Below are 20,980 nucleotides of genomic sequence, written 5' to 3'. Positions count from 1 at the left end.
TTTCTGAACTATCCTTTTAAACCTTAAAGCTTTAAAAAACTCAATAAGAAAACATAACTCACATATAGTAATGTTTTACTCTTTAAAGAAGTGAGGTCTCAGAGTAATTTAATTGAAACAATGCATTAATTGCAACACACATATCCTGATAGACTGCGTGTATTTGTTATGATTAGAAAAGCATATAGTTTTAGGGTAAAGCTTTTGTAGCTGAAGAGAACAGGTTTTCTAGCTTTTTCTATTTTTTATCCTGTTTTACGCAGAATTTCAATCAGTTTGTCATTAAAGCCTAATTTTCTATCTGCAGAAATTGCTTACTTTTTGCTTGATTAGATTTTTCTTTGGTATTTTGGCAATGTGACAAGAAATAATCATCAAATAAAATTCAGACTTTTTAATTACGCCAATTAGCTATTACGCGCAACGTGACTAAAATTTTTTGTTTTACACTACTCAAAATCTTCAAAAAAGCAGAATTATGATGCTAAGTTTAGTCAGGTAAAATATATGTTGGGAAGCCAATTTATCACTCATTTTTGGTCGTGTGTTTGAGCTTTTAAAGAAATATACATATCAGTTCAAAAGCTTTTACCGAGTACTTCCTCAAATATTTTTATTAGTCCTAAAGATTCAGACTGTTTGTTTGGGCTTGTGGATAAGCTTTTTCTTTCTAGGTATCATTAAAAAAATTGACAAATATGTTGGTAGCTGCTAACAATAAAGATGTTGTCAGGCTGCCATGGTTTAAGTATTTAGGTTACCATTGTTGATGCCAACATTAGCAATAATCTACAACTCAGTACAGTAGCTGCTCCTAAAACGTAAATTTTCCTGTACGTAAAATCAAGTTAGCGTAAAAATATATTTATAGTTTTTGCTTCGTACTACAAAAAAACTTCTACATAATATACAGCAAACGTTCAGTGCAAGTTGTCAAGTCTAGTGCGCATGGAAAGTTATTAGGTTTGTAAAGCACAGAGAAAAAGTAGCTGCGCAATTATTCAGAAAAACCTAAAGGTGGCAGAACGGTGCAGTTTTTAGTGTTGTACTACTATGCGTAGCCTGTCTTGACAAACTGTTGTTTTTGCAGAGTTGTCCCCCGTCGAGCGGGCGAGCAACACAACAGCTTGTCACAAGACGTACTGTACCTGATGCATCAGCTGCATTTATAGGGAGTTTTTCTCTTCCGTCTATGCAGATTGGTTGCGATGTTGTGTTGGTCGCTCCATTGGTAATCATAACGGATTTCGCACAAAAAAATGTAGAAAAAAATAAGATTACAACTTTTAACCAAATACTGTTGGTTGTTTATAACTCTGTTGTAAACTTTAGTAAAACTTAAGAATAAAATAAAATCCATAAGAACAAATAAAACTGACTGATACAAAATTAGAAATTAAACTGACTGAGCGAACAAAGAACGACATGTTTAGTCGCTGTTGTTGCCTAAGTTCTCAAGTTCTACTAAAGTTTACCACAGAGACTGGTCGCTGGTTAAATGTTGTAATCATTTTTTTTACATAATTTCGTGTGCAAAATCCATTATGATTATCAATGGAGCGACCGACATAACATCACAACCAAGCCGCATAGACGGAAGAGATCAACTCCCTACATGCGCAGCTGATGCATCAGCTGCAGTACGTCTTGTGACAAGCTGTTGTGTTGCTCGCCCACTCGACGGGGGACAACTCTGCAAAACCGCAGTTTGTCAAGACAGGCTATGCTATGCGTGATGTCACACGTAGGAGTCTAATCAAAAGCAGTATTTTATCTTAACCTCAAATCCTTGATTTATACACATGGTCGAACAGACAGCACTGCTCCTGGTATAGTAAATAAGCGTATATTTTTGTTTTACTTTAGTTTAGACAGACAATATTTATCTTTTTTGCAGCATAGACCTAATTGTCTAAAAAGAGGGAAAAAATTAACTGAAATTGACATTAAAGGTGGTTGCCCCCTGTAAGCTTGGTTTCCATCTATGCCACAAGCACTGGTGGCACAATCGCAGGACTATTTGCGGTGAAATGGGAAACTACTCGCTGGTCAACTGAACAGTTCAGGGATGTTCAACTTTTGCAAAGAAAAGCAAGACATTTTTTTCTAGAAGGCAATGTACAGGTGAAAATAAAAAATTTCAATACCGCATTGTGAGTAGCTATTTTTATGTGATTATCAGCGATGCAGCATTATGTGAGCACCAGCCACCGAGCCTAACAACCCAGGCATTCAGCTGCATAATATTACTTCCGATATGTGAGCCACATTTTCAAAATGAACTTACATAAAATGTTAAAGAATTTTATCAAAAAGTATTAGTATTTTTGTATCCTTTGCAAAGGCTTTTAAATTTTGAGGCGATCCGACTGTCAAGAAACTTTGAGATTAAAATTGACAAATCGTGATCGAGGGCAAAAGAAAATACTTGCAAAATGAAATCACTAGTTGTTATCGTCGCAATAGTTGATACCAGCGATTATGTTCAAGTTGCAGTAATCATGTACTACAAACCTAGCAAATGTGATAAAAGAAAAAATATGTGTTCATACAAATGGATATTTAAAATTGTATAGGGTAAAATCCTTATAACGTAACGGATTGTGGAACAGATTGTTTGCGTTGTAGAGGCTTCTACTGTAATTGCTACCAGGGCGATGTTGTCAAATACTTGTGATAAGTGATTAAAATTTATTTGCTGTAAATAAAAAAATAGTATAAATTTAGCAAATTTTTTTTCTGATGCAAGTATAAACATCATAGGCTTATGTTTATAACGCTACACACCAAAAAATTGTCACTAATGATTGTGCTGCAAAATCTCTATTTCAATTTTAGTTATACTACACTGTAACTGCAAAGTAGTATACTACATTGTAGTTAGCTACACTTCAAAAGGTACATGTAGTTATCCAACATTAAGGTGAACAAAGCTTGCAAGAGTTTGTCAGACATGTTGCAGAGTTTCACTTGTTGAGTTTGTAGAAAAGAAGAGAGCATGTGCTATAGTTCGCCACTACAAGAGTGTCACCATCGACGGTCATGTCAAAAACGTGATAACCACTTCCTCCCGAAATAGCGTCATGAGATATTTCAGACTTGACCTCACCTGAAAACAAAATCAAGTACTTGAATTTGTTCAGGATATACTCTATAGCTTTCAGTTGAAAGTATTTACAATGTGAGTTTGCGTCATGTATTAGCTAAGATAGCTATATGAACTCGCAATTCAAATGAATTGATATCCGAATTGTTCTACTTATAAAGAAATAAAAATAACCCGAAGATAGCAAGCATGATGTAAGAAACGGCTTCCAGATTAGGAGTGTTTGTATTCGTTAGGGGTGCTCACTGTCATTTGGAGAGTTCAGAAACCATTTTAAATTTTTTTCTATGTAAAAAATAAATATCTCTACATCGTCAATCCTAAAAATGGTCTGTATAATTTACATGAGGAAGCGCATTGTGAGCAGATAGCAGAGAAGAGGCATGAAAAAAGGGCAAAAATAATAAAATAAGTTTTCTCATGCGTTGCTGCTCAGTTAAATTGTTTCTACAATTAATTTCAAATAACATATTATTTTCATATAGTTCAAATTTGAATTTTTTCATTTATTTAGCCTTTTTTAGTTTCATTCATAACAAGGGCGTACAGTATTGCCCTAATCGAGCGTAGGGAGTTTAGTGGTAAAAAAGAGTGAGAAGCATTGATCTAAGAGATAAAAATGAGAGTTGAAAAAACATTTGTTGCAGATGTTACATTCTCACAGCTTTTAAACCTCTAGTAAAAAGTAACTACACATTATTAACCTCAGCAGCAAAATAGAATTATTGGACAAAATTTCAACAAACTTGAATAATGAAAAACCAAACTTTATAAATCTGCTTTTAGTGGCAATTATAGAAAAGCAGGGTAATATTGTTTTGTTTGCATTTTTTAAATTTAAAAGACTTTGTTTGCAACGGTTAAAGCGTACTTTTATCACTTTCTATCAGTGTTATTATAACATATATTGATTGGAAACTGAATCAATTGATTTTCACATTAAAATGATGACAGAAATTTTCGATTTCAAATTTCTTTTGAAGATAAGAATTTTTTGCCAAGCACAAATAAATTCAGATTTGAGCTGCTCCAAAATTTATGTAATAAAAATGAAAATTACTTATAAAAACCAAATAAATTGTTTGCAAATAACTAGTACCCTAGTATTTCAGTGTGCTGTGAACGATTTTCAGATGCACTGATAAAACACAAAAAAATTGGTGTCTTCACACTGATTTAAAATTGTTTTAAAGTTGACCATTACCGCATTTTAGTATTAGTCCTGTCTGCAAACCTAACGGTTGTGGGTTTGAATCTTATGTGATGTCATTTTTTTTAGTTTTCAACTACAGCATTAACCAGATGGATGGGCAGGTGTAGTCCTTATTATATTAAGGATATGTTGTAATCTTAACCACAGTGAGAGCAAGTTCTGTCAAACATTGGAACTAGTGACATTCTACTCAGTATACTGACACTCTAACACCTGCCCCAATCGGTCAACTCTTGACAGTTTAGAATAATTGTGCACATAGCTTATTGCTGTAATTTATCAATTTTCTAAACGTAATCACTAAAACAAGTTACAGGTAATAATTTTGCAATAAATTGGTAAAAACTGAAAAAACATAAAAGAAAATTATGCACACAAAAAAACAGTAGACAACCAGTTCTTTACTAAATTTTTTCAACTTTCCAGAAAAGCCACTCCTAAAACCCAACCACTAAAACAATTTAAAGGCTAGACCATTAAAATTATCAAACTTATTATTTATTATTACACTGAAGCATTTCAGTAAATATTTAATAATGTAAATTTGTCAAAGAAAAACTTCTAATTTTTTTGGAAAATTAAATGTTTTCTGGACCAATTTTAGTGGCTTTTAAAAAAACCTGAAAAAATTATTTAACCAAAATATGTTAGGGAGTTTTCTGTTTGTACTTGAAATGAGTCTTTACTATAATAAAAGCAGTATCCATCTGCCCGTCTTTCAAAAGCCATGGATACAGATTTGGATAAAAGACTGTATAATGTGAGATTAGAACTCATCACTTTCGACTTAAAAGCCTTTCATCCTAATACCACCGTTAATCCCTAGCTGCATTAACAATATTTTGCTTAATACTCATTCTTTTTAGCAAAGAAAGGGATTTTAAACACTATTTGTCAAATTATTTATTTATTTATTTGTTGCATGGCATAATTTGAAAAAGTTTTTATTTTAAATGAAGTTATTGCCAATAAAGTAATGTATAAATACTTATTTATAGCCTATATATATGTATATATATATATATATATATATATATATATATATATATATCTCAAAGCTGATATATATATCAGGAAATACCAAGTCCTTTATTTCCTGGTATTTGTGACTTTTATTATTTTTTAAACTGTGAATTATCATAGCGACGCTGTGTGTGTACTGTATTTTATGTGTACACAAATAGCAAACTCTTTTCATGACTAGTTTGGTGTGACCATCATAGAAAGTGATTCAAGAGTAGTATTTGCTTTCAAGCAGTCAAACAGATTTCCCATTCAAACCAGTTTTCAAGTTAAATAATGGAATTTTGCCCATATGGAGGGTTTTTAAGGTTCACAATTTTAGCTGAAAAAAAGCAAACTGATTGCCGCATCTCAAACTAGTACAAGAAACCTAACTTACCTGTGCCTGCATCCAGTACTTTTATTTTGGTATTTCCTTGACCTGCAACCAGGACATACTCATCTCCATAGCAAGTGACACCCTCCGGCAAACGGACACTGCGTGAGGTCCACAATGTCTGCCCAGTGGTTACATTTATACAAAAGACTCTGGATGAGCCAAAGTCTGATACGACCACACGATTTTGACCCATGGCGGCGAGCGATATGTAGTCTGAACTGATGGGACAGGTTATTCCTCTAGTTGGGCCTCCAGACAGAGGATGGATCGCTAGCATCTTGTTGACACGGTCCGGCACGACGACGTGCTGCCCGGTAACAACAACTCCTGTATACTGATTGTCTGTATCGATATGCTGCCATTTTGTTATAAACTTTTGCGAAAGATCATGAACAAAAACTTGACGAGGAGGTCCAGTTAGAAGAGTGTAAGAAAGTTGTTTGTGGTGCGTTATGGCCTCCACATTTGAAGGGAACTTTAGATTAGTTGGACAGAAATTGTAATCGGATTCAATTTTTAGGACTTCGCTAGAGTTTAAAAGGCTGACATAGGTTATTCCTTTACAGCGACTGACAGAAAGTGGAAATTTTGACAGATGAACAGTTTTTAGATGCGTCAGATATCTCGGCATCACCCGCTCTACAGCTTTTATACCTTCCTCACTATCTATCGCAACTCCACCCTCTGTGACAGCGATCGCAAGCTCAACACTCCGGCATTTCCCTAAAAACCAAAAAGCCTCAGCATATTATGCTACCATAACAAAAATACACAACAGAATTTTGTATGCAACAAATCACATCAAACTACAAGTTAATTTACTTATTACGTAAATCTTTTGCAGAACTCAATTAAGGTAACTACATCCTCTGTTATCCGAAAAATAGGCATGTTAGGCAACCATAAGTGTGAAAAAGTTGAAAAGATTGTCTCCTTCTTTACCACAAGCAAAAGCTTTGTAGGTTTTTTAAAAGCTTTTCTGACAATCATTGGCTCTGTTATCTTGGCTAGACATTTCTGACTCTTGTGAAAATGCAACTGCGACAATTAGAGACCCCCGTCACAAAGGGAAATTTAAGGTCGGATGCCATTTTTGTAATCGCCAATTTAGGAATTGAACTTCAAATTGGTTAGGCATTCTATACTACTAAGCCAGGGTCAGTCTTCTAAGCAACCACAATCGTACCAGGAAAACGTGACATACTTTTTTTGCCAGAAATCACATCTAACTGCGAGTCTATTTACTGAGTATCTGATTCTGTGGTTGCTAATTTCCACTTGATACATCTGAGCTAGTATGGAAAGTTTTTCTTATTCCATTTTAGTGAATTTGGTACAATGGTTAGGCTAAATATGTAAGATATAACTAAAATGAAATTATGGATGAAGTGAAAATTATTAAATAAAATAATTTTCTGCTAAAGTTAACTTTTACAAACCCCAGTGGCCGCTATACATTAATGTGCAAGATTCAAGAAAAACAATTTGCATCAATAAATCTTTGACAACAAAAAATGATAACGATCTTCCCTATATGAAAGCACCATTTTGTTTTAATTGTTTTAATCTATAGCTTTATTATTAGTTAAATATTGCTTGTAGGTAAAGAATGTTGCTACAGTCTGATTTGTTTCGTTTAAGTTTAGGTGTTAGAAAATAACTTTGATGGTTCTCAGGGCTGCTTTCTTGATGCTCATTATAGTTGTGTGTCTAACTGAGTTTGGTAATGTCCCTGACTATACAGAAGATGGTCCTTAAAGGTTGACTTGCAAGAAAATTCACATTACAGTATTTGGTATCAAAAATTCACCATGTCTTACTCTACTTTGTGGTAGGTGCAAAGTTTGTGGAAATATTACTGCACACTCTTAAAAGCTAAAAAAAACAAACAGCTGATCGCAGCCATCACGACAACACCGTAGTTTGAAACCTCTATATTTTGATGATGTTCTCAAACATTTTGGTAATTGTTTCGTCACGTGATGTTATCAAGTGAACTAAAAGACAAATAAAAAGCTCAATATAAACTTCTCGAAGCATTAGTTTATGACAAACAATTCAGAGTTTTTCCGAAAAGCTAGTATCAAATATAAATACTCGCTACTTTACAGTTTTTTTTGCTTGGTCTAATTATCTAATCGTAATCTGATCATGTGACCCATACTTCCTGCCAAACAGCGCGAATAATTTCTGCAGCATTTTTTCACTATCACAGGTGACTTACAGGCTCGGCTTGTTTATCAGAGGATTACATGCAATTTTTCAAGCTGAGGTTAAAAATTAAAGTAATTTTTACGGTAGGTTTTAAATTATCTATTTTCAAAGTGACAGCACTACAATTGCAATGAAACAGGCGCCTAAGGACAATAGACATGGTTTTTTAATGCGTAACTATATTTGTGAAAATATTTCGACAAATGAGGCTGCATGAAAGTGGAAACATAAGCCATCGTGTTCAACTAGATCTCATTTGAACCGCTTTGAAGTGGATTCCGATCTACAGTGTTCTCGCGATTGCGCCGATCAACTGTATGTTTTTGAGCTTTTAGGCGCTTGTAATCACATTTCCACATATTTTGCACCTACAACACATCACAGTAAGACATGGTGAGTTTGTTGGTACTAATTAACTGTAATGTGAATTTGTTGCCAGTATATCTTTAAAATGAAAATACATTTTATAAAGGTGTATGGTTTTTGGTGTAAGTATCTTACGCTAATTGAACACTAAAATTGGAGTATGATACTGCCAATCTTTACAAGTAAAATAGGCTATAAGGTGTTTGGAATGCTCTAATATTACACATTTCCAAACATGTCTGTATGAAACCTGATTATAATAATATGATAAACAACACCCTTTCACTCAACCCATCTCATCAAGTACACCATTTTTCCAGCAAGAATATCTCATATTTAAGTTTTTCAGTCATATTTTTTTCTGTTTCAGGCTTTACGGTTTTATGCCATTGTTTCAAATATGAAGTTAGAATTATCAAATCCTACCAAATATCTTAAAATTATCAAACTTTGTTGCTTGTTTATTGTTCGCACGAGGCAAAGCTGAATATTTCCAGTTGGCTAGCATTACAAACTTCGTAGTTCAGTTACAAAAAAAATTAAAGTGTAAGTAGTAAAGTAGCAGTTATCCACCCTTGTTCCAGAGTACGACAACTCTTTATCCTAATTTGAAAAAATCAAAATACTGCCTTTTTAAGTTGTAAAACTATTTTTAAATTAAAGATTTAAGAACACTCATTTATTGTCTCCACAGTTTTTGGTGTTTTAATACCATTTCAAAATTTAAATAGATATCTCAAATGCATTTTATTGAAAGCTTATGGCTTGTATAATATGCAAGTGATGTAAGAAAAATCATAGAATATGTAAAACACTTAAATCAATAAAATATGTAGCTAACTGAACTATTGTTGATGGAACCAATTTCAAAGCATCTAAATATTCATGACATGCGGTATAATATGGCCCTATTTGCAAATCACAATCTGACAATTGCAACAAAAGGCATTTTCTAGGATGATAAAAACATAAAATGGAAGATTTTGAATCGTTTGGATTGTAGTAATATTATTTTCAAAATAATTATCATTTTACCAAAAAATATATCAATAATCAATATAAATTATAAAAAGAATGTATTGTTTTTTAAACTAAAATGAACTTGTACAAAATGTTAAGCAGTTCTAACAGAAAGTATCAGCATTTTTTTATTATGTGTGATTGTTTTTTATTTTTGAAGCTTACCGACTTTCAGGATGTTTCAAAATTAAAATCAATAAAACTTGATAACAATTAAAACGCTCAGAAAAAAGTATATGTAAAACGACGCCACTAGTTGCTACAATTGATCTCCAGTATTGCTTTCAAGTTGCATCTTCGCTCATCACTATTCTGTCAATTTCTTGGCAACAGGTGTAATAATTGTTCTTGTGCTTCATCTGAGTGTTTTAACCAGACTCAGGTTCTGCCATTTGTAATTTTAAAACTTTTTTTTTTCAGATTATCTAAAACATCAAAAGCAATCGCGAGTCATAGAAAAAATGAATACTTTATGATAAAACTTATTACAATGTTGGGTAAATTTGTTTTTAATCTTGGAACACTTTTTAATAGTTTTTGAACCGGATGCTTAGAGAAAAAATAATCTGCATTGTAGATTCAGTGGACTCAGTTAATGTTAAAGGTGTTTGTCACCACCGGTGGCCTTTTTTCTACAGAACTACAATTTTCTTTTAAACCAAACCCAGAATTCAAGAGGTTATCCATAAGCACATCCTAAATTTATCTGTTAAACACATGTAAACGCTGTTAATATATACACCGCATTACCTATATATTTGAATATAAATACGTTTTGAGAAAAAAAACCTGAAAAACCTGATTAGCAAAATGCCATTTCAGAGTACTGCAATTAGCCTCAGACTGGTCTTGGTGGCGTGTTGCATGCTGGCATGCTGTCATTTTCATGGCATTTAAATCATGTTGATGGGTGGTCAATTCTATTGATACCAAGTCCATCATGTTGGCAGCATGTAGATTATGTCAGCATGTAGATCACATTTCTGTGCAAAGGCCTCAATAATTGCTCAAAATTTATTCTCAAAGTACAAGAGGGTTTTATATATGAGGAAGGAATTTTAATTTTATCTGGTCTAGTTACTCTGAAAGTTTCAAACCATTTAATTCTGAAAATTTTATATTTCAATGGTTTTGTAACTACGTATGAAGCAAAGTCCATTGAGTGATGATTCTTTCTGAATTTGATGTAGAATTACCAGTATGAGGAACAAAAACTAAGGGGTTTGAGACTATCATATGCAGACGAATATGCATAAGGAGTATGCATAAACTTTTCCAATTTTAGCTGCGTACCTCTCAAATTTTTAATGAATGTACATGTATTCAACTTTTTACAACTAAGGTAAATAAATTAAAAATGTAGCTGGAAATCCTTATAAACAGCTATAGCCTGTCAGCTATTAAATATTTCGGCATACCATCTTATGACTAGGTTACACATGGATACATGAATGGTAGCTATTTTATCACAGATAGGTGGATTGGAAAATACAGCCTTGGATCTTTCCAAATGACTATGGTTTGTCAGCCATTAACCATTTTTATTAGATCTCATTAGGTGAACATATGGGATTTTAAAATCATTTTTAACATTTTGAATTCTGAGCCCGAGATGAAACCGATAATTGCTTTTCACCTGATCACTTCTCAGCGCAGTTTAACATGCTTTTTTTCTTTCAGCTGGCAAAAGATGATGAAATTTTTTGCTTTGTGCGCAATATGTTTCTAACATAGGTGCTGTTTTAGTCCACTGGCTTATTAATTCATGAAATATTGGCTAGAATACCGAGGGCACATCTAACAAACCCAAAAATTAAAGATGGCTGCTCATAGAAAATAATAGTTTTTAATGAAAGACCGATTAAACTGCATCATAATAATGGATCAAAAATAGACAAATCTAGAAAGCAGCTTTTCCTCAGCGGCAACAGCTCTACACTTTAAAACTATTTGTTTTTCTTTTCATAACATTATATATACTCAGACTCGACTTACATCAAACGATATGTTTTTCAGTTACTTCTAAAACATTACTTTTTTGCAAAAGTTGAATGAAAGCTATTTATTCTACTTGATTTCCACCTATTCATTGAGTTTTGAAAGCTTAGATCTTCAATATGCTATTCATTTTAAAAATAGTTATTTTACCCATTCTCACAGTTGAGCGAAAGTTTATAACATTGCTTATGATATGAAACCTTCTTTTATGCAAAAATTTTTACTTCAAAGTATTAAAATTTAGCTTTGCAGTTGGCAGAATATATTTACCTTTAGCTTGCAGTCCAATTACTGAGTCTATAGCCAGACCAGGAATCACCTGCTGCGTGAGTTTAACCATAGCATTCCGAGTTCTCCTAAAGGCGGGCACAATGTCACACTAAAATTAGAAGTAGTTCTTACGTTTAATGAGCGCATGTATAAAGGTTATGAAATCATAAATTATCAAGTCTTTAAAAAAAATTTAAATCCAAAAATCGACAAAAATTCAGAAGTCTAAAAATAAATGTTTTTTTTAATGCTGTAATCTATTTGCTAGCGATGTGCCACTTTCGTTGTCACTGAGCATTTTTAGTAACTTTGGCATCAAAATTTTTCACTTTAGAGTTTTCTTCTACCTTTTTATCTCTCTGCAACAGTTTTATGGCATAATATGACAATACCTTTCTTTTCATTTATTTTTGTGACATCATGTGCAAAATATTTTGTGTGAAAATAAATACAGACTCCTCAATGAAAGCATATAAATAACATTTTGAAACCTTAATATTAGTGTAAACCTTAATTTTTTTCTTCATTGGTGTAATAGTCTGCTGATGGTATAGTGAAATTGTTTTGTTTTAAAGTACGTTACAAAGGTTGAGTCTGTTAAAACCAATGAAAATCTATGTGAATAATTCCACTTTTTCATTTTGTGTGTCTTTCTGTTAATCCATGTAAGTGCCACGCGTTTCAACATTTATTTTCTAATTTTGTTCGTACTTTATGCGCATGTGCTCCATGATTTTTATCAGGTATCCATAATGTTTGGTTTTAAAACTTAGCTTGGTTTTTGAGACCTAGTCCCTTAAACATCTACATGCAGTTTATTTCTTAAAAAAATTCTGGGCATTGCTGAGTTTACTGCTAGAAGAGTTATAATTACAAAGACTGTACAAATGGAAGCTTTTAATGTCTTTACTTGTTGATTTGTGTTGATTTGATTTGATTTCATTAAGATTTGTGTCTGACAATTTACTTTTCTCCAATTACAAACAAGTGTTCATAGTTCATTATAAAAATTTATTTGTTGCACTATGTATCAAACTAGGAGTTACAATGTGCATTACATATTGTAAAGCTTTTACTAAAATCAAGCATGCCAAAGGCATTATATACTGCATATTACATTACAAAAACCATAAATAAGCTATTGCAGATTAAAAACCAACTTTTTACTAAGAGTATTCTCAAATTTTTAATAACAGCAGTGTCTGTCTCTTCATACATCTGTCCGAAGCCAGGCCAAGAGTGTTAATCATTTTTAAAAAAATTGAAAAAATTGTCACCTTTAAGAATTGGACTTAGGCACTCCGATTTATAATTCAGCGCTCAAAACAATTTTACATTTGAAAGGATAATCAGACAGATAATTATTGCTCCTGCGAATCTCTCACAGTGTATAGGACTGGCAACCACACTAACAGATATAAAGCCTGCTCTAACAGTACAAATTACACTGTTACAGCAGGCGGAAAGATGAGTCAGCCAATATTCTGGGTCTGAGTCTAAAAAGATATAATTGCATTATTGATTTACAGGTGAGACCCTTTGCTATACGTATCTCCACTGTTTACCCATATTGATAAAATGTTTGATCAGTTTTTCTTTCAAATGAACCAAATCAGTACATAAAAACATATTGTAAAATAATGCCTGACTACTTTTTAATATCATGAATAATTATTGCATGGGCGCATTAGGTAAAGATTATTTGAGTGGTTTCTAGTAGCCATTCACAAACCGTAAGTTCAGTGAATGCTTTATCGATCAATTTTTATTCCTTTTTGCGATTGATTTGTATGACTTTAACAAAAAATATAATATTTCAGAATTAGTTCAAAAAACTGGTTACTATTAAATTATAGCAATAAAGAAAGCTCTCCATTTGATCTGTAATGCTATAAAGCCAATTAGGTCTTTTTTTACTTGGGTTTTAATTCCAAATTCCACTTACCAAAATAGTTTACTTGTCTAAAATATGAAATTCAAACAGTTTTTTTTTTATAACATTTTTAATTAGAAGGATCAAACTACAAAATATTTAGAAAAATGTTACATCAATTATCTGTTTAGCAGCAGATTGTAGCACAACTAGGGCTTCAAAAAAACTACCTTTGAGATTGCGTTTCTTGCTTGTTGATCCTAAAAAGACTGTTTTTTTTAACCTAAAAAATATAGCTTCGTTTTAAACTAAAAATAAATCTGATTTCTTGTTCATCCGATCATGGCGTCTTGTCATATGGCTCAACAGCATGTTAGGTTTAACTGCTAGAACTCTGGCCATTTAGTGTGCTATTAGAGGTCATTAGCGGAGCAATAACACCTATAGAAATGCTATCTGCGCAACTATCTTGATAGGCAAGAAGGTGATTGATTGGTGCAGTGTTTGAATCAACTAATAAGCAAGATTTTGTGAGTTCAAATACCATACAAGGTTAGAGTTTATTGAAACCCTCAACCATTTTTTATGAACTTACAGACAGACGTAACTCTCACTATACATAAGATTCCCTAGCAGTAAAAACCGTTTAGAATTTATATCGAGTCAAAGGTTTTTTAAAGTTCTAACAAATCAAAAATTACTTTTGCTGTCTTTTTGTAGCTTTCTCCCAAAGTTTCCAGCTCAGATTTCAAGTTGGAACTCTGTGTGGCGAGAGCTCCATTCACGTAATCTCTCATCTGAATTACTGCAGTTTTTCTTTTCTTCAGTAGGTCTTCTTCAAGCTGCTTGTATGCCGAGGTGAGGGCATCCATCTGTCAAAGAGAGCAAAATCTTTATGTTTGAAGCTACAATATTAAAGTAAAAAAGTGTAAATACAACATGAAAAGTTTATATATATAAAATAGCATTATATCGGGCTTCAACAGCTAAGGGTAATTATAGTATTAGAGCGTTTTTTAATTAAAGCAGACCGTCAAAACGCAGATTAACATAAAATGAAAGTGTCTTTAGCTGAGAAGGAGCTTTTGTAACAATAAAAAAATACATTTAAACAGCTCTGAAGTGTCCGGTTAATTTTTTTAACGCAACCCAATTTTTGTTCACAAGATCTATATATTTTTAAAATGTATTGTTTTTTTTATTTAACCCACAATTACCAATATATGGAACCTCTTTTTTTAATCTTGTGAAATTGCGCTTTTCACTTAATTTAAAACAATATAACAATATTAAATTAAATGCATGAACATTTTTACATCAAAAAAAACATATATAAATCAGGCGCCTGAACATCTCTAGGTTAGTATTATTCTTCAAGCATCTCAATTTACACTGAAATGCTTTATGCCTATTATAAACCCAACTCTCTTTTCAATTGTAAACTCTTCAAATATCTGAACATCTATAGATTAATATTATAATTTATAAATGTTTCAGCTGATGCAATGATTTTAGTTTTTCTATTCTAAATCCAATTAATTTTTTAAATTCTAAACCATTCTGTTTACCTGATCACCTCTAGATTGATAGTAACATATAATCACTTCAGCTGGCACCCTAAATATACTTTTTCAAACCTAAATAAAATTGAATTTTTATCAATGCCAAACCATTTTGGTTACCTGATCATCCCTAGTTACATGAATCCTCTTTACTAGATTATCTGTTTCCTTCTCATAGGCTACAATTGTGGAGGTAGTCAGCTTTACCAAAGCCTCACACTTATTGTCTTTCTCTTCCACCTTTTCTTTTACGTTTTCTATCTGTTTGTTCATAAGAACGATGAGCTCTTCGATGGCAACAAGTTTGTGAGATGTCCCTGCAATTAGACATCCTTTTGTTAGGAGAGAAAACCAAAGTAAATTACAAACTGTAAACTCACATAACTATGTTCTTATTGTTTAAAGGTAGTCGTCCCAATAAATTAATTAAGATATGCATCTACAAAAATGAATGTTTTCATAAAAATATGCATTGAAAACATGATTATTGTTTCTGTAAATGTGCTAAACTGAATATCTTAACAATAAGACTCATTTTGGGCTCAGTAGGCCAGTCTTTAACTTGCTTATCAATTATTAGAATTGCATAACACTTGAAAAATTCATTCCTACAAATATTTTTGCCAATCCAAAATAGTATCTTGGATTGGCCTAATAATTATATTATATTTGGCAGCACATTTACGGAGTTGTCTGTAGTTTAACAATTTTGAAATGCAAGAGCAGACAATTTTCAATATAATGTGGTGCAACTGACAATCTTTTAAGTACGTTGTTTACAGTTCTTCAATTTTTACGAAGTTTGGGAAAAGCCAGTTTTTTAAAAGTCAACTAGTCTGAAACTTTTTAAAACTTTCGAAATATTCTGGTGAATCTGAGACGTGAAAGTGAAAAAAATATCAACCTGTTTTCGTGTATTCTAAAACAATCATGACGCCATTTTATGGAAATTTGGAGTTATCGGCAGACATACTATCAAAAGGCTAGTGAAATGTTTTAGATGTATTCTAATTCATATATTCTGATTACAAGTTAATAATATAAAAACATTTAAGAATGTTGTATTTGTTATGTAGAGGTATATTAGGTTAAAATTATTAGTTATGATTTTAGCTGTTAAAAGCTGCGCCTAACTTAGGGTATAACTAAGTACGCGGTTACACTCTTTGAGGCAGTAAAAGCATCTTTACTTCATTTCGTGTTTGCTTGTGTGTATTTACAGTACTTCTATTTTGCTGGCTAATTTTAAAATGCAAAATATACAGGTTTTAAAGGATTTCCAACTTGTGTGCCCATAATTACAAAAGATTGTATGTGATGCTTGATAAAATACTAGGTTTTTTTTGGAAAGCTAAATTTAGAAGTATTTCTCAAGAATTTTGTTCTACTAACCTAACCATGAGAATAGTATATTTAGCGTCAGGGCAAGCATTGCTAAAACTAGCCTCAGCCTAATCAGGATGAAATAAAAGTACATCAAATATTTTATAAAAAGTAAACTTGCAAAAAATCTTTGTGGATTTTATCAGAAAGCATCGGTATTTTTTCATCTATTGTGATTTGTTTGTTCTTTCAGGTAGTCAGACTGTCAGAATTTAAAATTGAAAAGCTTGACCACGATAAAAACCCTCAGAAGAAAAATTTCTGCAAAATGACATCACTAGATGTTATTGATGCGTTACTTAGTATCAGCTATTGCATTCAAGTTTCAGCCTTGCATGTCTCTATTTTGTCAATCTCTACAATTATAGACAACTTAATTGCACTTTTGCTAAATCTGACCACTTTAATCGCAATAAGGTATAATTATTTTAAAGCACATCGATTATATCAGTACTTTTATTATATAATTATTTCAGTTCTTCAGAGTCTCGGCTTTTGAATGAGTCTACATTTAATACACAAAAAATAATAGATCTATGAAAAATAGGGTGTCAAGTTATGTCTTGCAATAAAAAAAATCACTTAGTTGTGGTTCACACAAAGTGATGTCATAATTAGCATTCAGCCTTAGGTCCTCGATCCCTTCCGCTGCCATTGAGGTTGCAATTTTCTGTGACAATCAGTGCTCCTAAACCCAGAGAGCGCTAATAATAAACTAGGATTCTAGATAATCAACAATGCCCGAGAATCGTGCTAACGCCCGACTAATACAAACACATTTTCTGGGTTAATAGATTTTGGGTGAATGTTATAGTTCAATTTTTTTCATTTTTATTTGTAGTAGTATTATTATCGGAAAAATTCGTTTTGCTGTCCATGTTGCTTCCTAAAGATGATTATGCTTCAATAAATATACTGTCGTTGGAAAAGGTAGGGAAATCACATCGATTAAATTGTGACCTGCAGTAGCATGGCCCTAGGACTATATGTAAATTGCACTCACGTAATGCTTGAAATTAATTAGCCTCAGCTGTTCTGCTCAACATCACAATAAAAAGAAAGAGCCAATGCACAACATCATCAGGTAAACATACTATGGTGTTTGGAATTTGAGCAATTTATCATATAAATAATATGTACATAGAGAGCTAATCACGCTGATTCATTTGTAATTTTCATTGGTTCTCTAGAATCATCCTACCTTTACCTGTCACTAACGTCATTATCATAGCTAATAAATATAGGCAGTAAACGGTAAAAATAAGCAGTAAGAGCACATAACATCGAATATCAAAATGGTGACGCCATAATTTGCGCGCCTATGCCATTGAACAGTTCTGTGGTACAGCTTTAGGGAAATCCTGTAAACACCAACCAAGGTTTGTCTCACAATGTCAAACAATGACTCATTTGAAAGCCAAGATATTGAAGAACCTGAATAAGCCTAAACAGTACTAATATAATTAATGTGCTCTAATCTCAAAACATCTACGCGGTCAAATAGCCTCAAACATCAAAAGTAATCACAAATGTTGGAGGTATACTAATACCTTCTGATAAGATACACCAAAGGTTTCGTGTAACTTCGTCTTTAATAAATGAACTTACACAAAGCCTTAGTACATATTATCAATAAATATCAATATTTTATCAATCATTTGCAATTTTTTATGATGTTTGAAGTGATCTGACTGCCAGGATCTTTCAAGATTAAATCGACAAAACTTGTTGCGGGTAAAGCACTCAGATGCAAAATGAGTGTGAAATTATAAACTGTTGTACCGTACCAAATGCTCCAAAGCGTGAGGGCTATTTTTCATTTGTTTTTTTGCTGTATCTTACCATCAGGGCATCCAGACAAGTTAGGGACGCACTTCATGCATATCAACATGAGGCATCTTTTACACCCGAGGCCGGCTGGCTCCTCGTTGTGTGCGCTACACTTTACTTTCATGCTCCTCTCCACTTCTGCGAGGTGTTTCTCTATATCAATACAGCTATGGCTCGGGAAGAAGGATTGGTGCCACTAGAGGTTATATAAAAAACAGCTAAGATAAAGTCAACTAATTAGCAAAGATGTTCAGGGATCAGCTGAGATTTTTACAAAGTATGTTCATAATGAAATTGCAGTTTAAAAATGCAAGCTTTTTGGTTACTGGTATTTATGTTTTTTTTGCACACAGCCCTGAATTAAAACATGTCACTTTTCTTTATTTCATGTTTTTTCACACTATAAGACAATTTGTTATAATGAATAATAATATAATATGAAACTATATGTATAATATTATATGTATAGTGTCACATTATATGAGGTCTGATCCAAAAGTTTGCGTAATGGAGTTGTATACACTTGCATATTTGCACGATGGAAAAACCCATTACAGCGTTTGCTGGAAAACACCTTCGAAGTGTTGTCACAGAATTTCAGGTTCCTATGACAACACATTCTGATTTGAGCTGACGATATGTCAAGGTCTGTCAGGTACATCCATTGCTTTTTAAAAACAATTATCATCATATCTAATTGAGCCAGAAAAGTTTATTTGCTTTAAATTTTGTGTGAAATTAGGAAAAACAAGGATATTATGACCTTCAAAATAAAGTTTTGATCATTCCTGAAAGCTCCCTTAAATCGTTGCAAGCGAGCATCTTGAGCTCTTTTTGGTCATCAGTTAGCAAGCGTGGCACGAACTTTGCTGCGACTCGTCTCGTGTTTAAATGGTCAGTTAAAACTTTTTGAACAGTTTCAAAACCAAGTCCAGCCTCTCCAGGTATCTCTTTAGTGGTTAAACATCGATGTGCCATAATTAGTGACCTCACACTCTCAATTTAGGAGCAGGTTCTTGACGACGCTGGTATGTCAGACCTCGGGTCACCTTTAGTGCTGTATCTACCTATACGAAAGCATTTGTACCACTCAAAAATTTGTGTTTGCTTCAGAGCAGTACTTCCAAAAGCAATAGTCAACATTTCCACTGTCTGAGTAGTTCTTTTCCTTAATTTCACACAAAGTTTAATGCACATGATGATAAATTTGCTTTTAAAAGTGACGAATGCACCTGACAGACCTTGACATATTGTCGGCTCACACAAAAACGCGTTGTCATAGCAACCTGAAGTTCTGTAACAACACTCCGGAGATGTTTCCCAGCAAACACTGCCATGGGCTTTTCCATCGTGTGAATATGCAAGTGTATGGAACTCCATTCCGGGAAATTTTAGATAAGGCCTCGTATTGTCTTGTCAAGATTTTTTTACTCAGGTAACCACAGGTGGCTATATAAATGAGTGGTTTCAAGATCCAGACAGAGTTTTGAAATCAAGCATTTTGGTGAGGTGGCATAAGCAACGGGGCATATGCGTGTGAAGTTGGACCAAAATCAATTAGTAATTGTGAGTTGTCAAGATCATCACACATTTAATCAATGGCTTTAGCCTGTTAGTAAAACTGTTATCTACAGTTGCTTCATCCTAAGTTTTAAATTAGTAACGCTTTTATTTTTCTCTGAATCTGACATTTTCTTAGCCTACTGCCTTCTTTTGTTATGAAAGACCGCTAGTAATTGTCTTGTTATTAGCCTACATAGCTAATATAGCCTTTGGTACAAAGTCTTCAAAAAATATAGACATGATCAGCCATAAACTACTAAAGCTAAAATTTAAATAGCTTCATGAAATTAATATAACTAGCACCATGGCAGTTCAGCTAGCTGTGAGAGATAGTCATGTGCGTCGATAATGCACACAGACTATCTATTTGCACAATTATCTGCACTGGTGGTTGTTTAGAGGAGTTGTTAGGGTGGAGGGCTGTTCAGTCAAAAGTTGTGAGTTTTAATCTTGGATGATGCAATATTTTATCCCAACCACTAACCGAGGTTTCTAAAAAACGGACAGACAGATACTGTTCTTGTTAAAGTAAATACTAATTAGATGTATGAACAGACAACTCCTTCATATACCTTGGTTTTTAAGTTATCTTAAACGAAAAAATAATATTTGTTGTAACACACTTCATTTCCAAAGTTATGTGTAGTTTGTCTATGACAACTTTACATCAATGAACATTAACTGAATTGCCTTGTGTAACAATAAATTAAGCATCTGATAATTGGTACATTGACCAACCTTTAACTTGTTTCAGTGGTCAAGTTTTTGGAGTTGCTTTTTCTTGCAAAATTTCGAAAAAATTGGTAAATAACTTGTTGTTTACTGCTTTCTGTTTTATGCATAGCGGTAATGCTCCTTTAGGCTTTTCATGTTTTGACAAAATATTGCAAAATTACTGTAACTCATATAAAGCTCTATTATGAATGATGCAGTCTATCTACTCAGTCTATCTACTCAGTCTATCTACTCAGTCTATCTACTCAGTCTATCTACTCAGTCTATCTACTCAGACTATCTACTCAGTCTATCTACTCAGACTATCTACTCAGTCTATCTACTCAGACCATCTACTCAGTCTATCTACTCAGTCTATCTACTCAGTCTATCTACTCAGACTATCTACTCAAAATGCTGCACTCTTCTGGAGTACAACCTGATGAAAAGATAATTAAAAAAATTG

General features: G+C 33.0%; 1 protein-coding gene across 1 annotated transcript in view; it reads right to left on the bottom strand.

The window, feature by feature from the left end:
• Positions 1–2,677: 2,677 nt before the first annotated feature.
• LOC137398664 (uncharacterized) overlaps positions 2,678–20,980 on the bottom strand; it is a 31,912-nt gene continuing 13,609 nt past the window's right edge. The window contains exons 4-9 of the mRNA XM_068084849.1: positions 18,250–18,433; positions 15,145–15,341; positions 14,164–14,334; positions 11,590–11,698; positions 5,722–6,444; positions 2,678–3,109 (exon numbers count right to left, since the gene is read on the bottom strand). Coding sequence (XP_067940950.1) covers positions 2,967–3,109; positions 5,722–6,444; positions 11,590–11,698; positions 14,164–14,334; positions 15,145–15,341; positions 18,250–18,433 — 1,527 coding nt within the window. The 3' untranslated portion in view covers positions 2,678–2,966. The remainder of the gene's footprint in view (positions 3,110–5,721; positions 6,445–11,589; positions 11,699–14,163; positions 14,335–15,144; positions 15,342–18,249; positions 18,434–20,980) is intronic.

The sequence above is a fragment of the Watersipora subatra genome, chromosome 6 (genome assembly GCF_963576615.1).
Source record: "Watersipora subatra chromosome 6, tzWatSuba1.1, whole genome shotgun sequence".
Classification (NCBI taxonomy): Eukaryota; Metazoa; Bryozoa; class Gymnolaemata; order Cheilostomatida; family Watersiporidae; genus Watersipora; species Watersipora subatra.
Note: the sequence above shows the minus strand (reverse complement) of the source record. Positions and strands in the feature narration are given on the sequence as shown.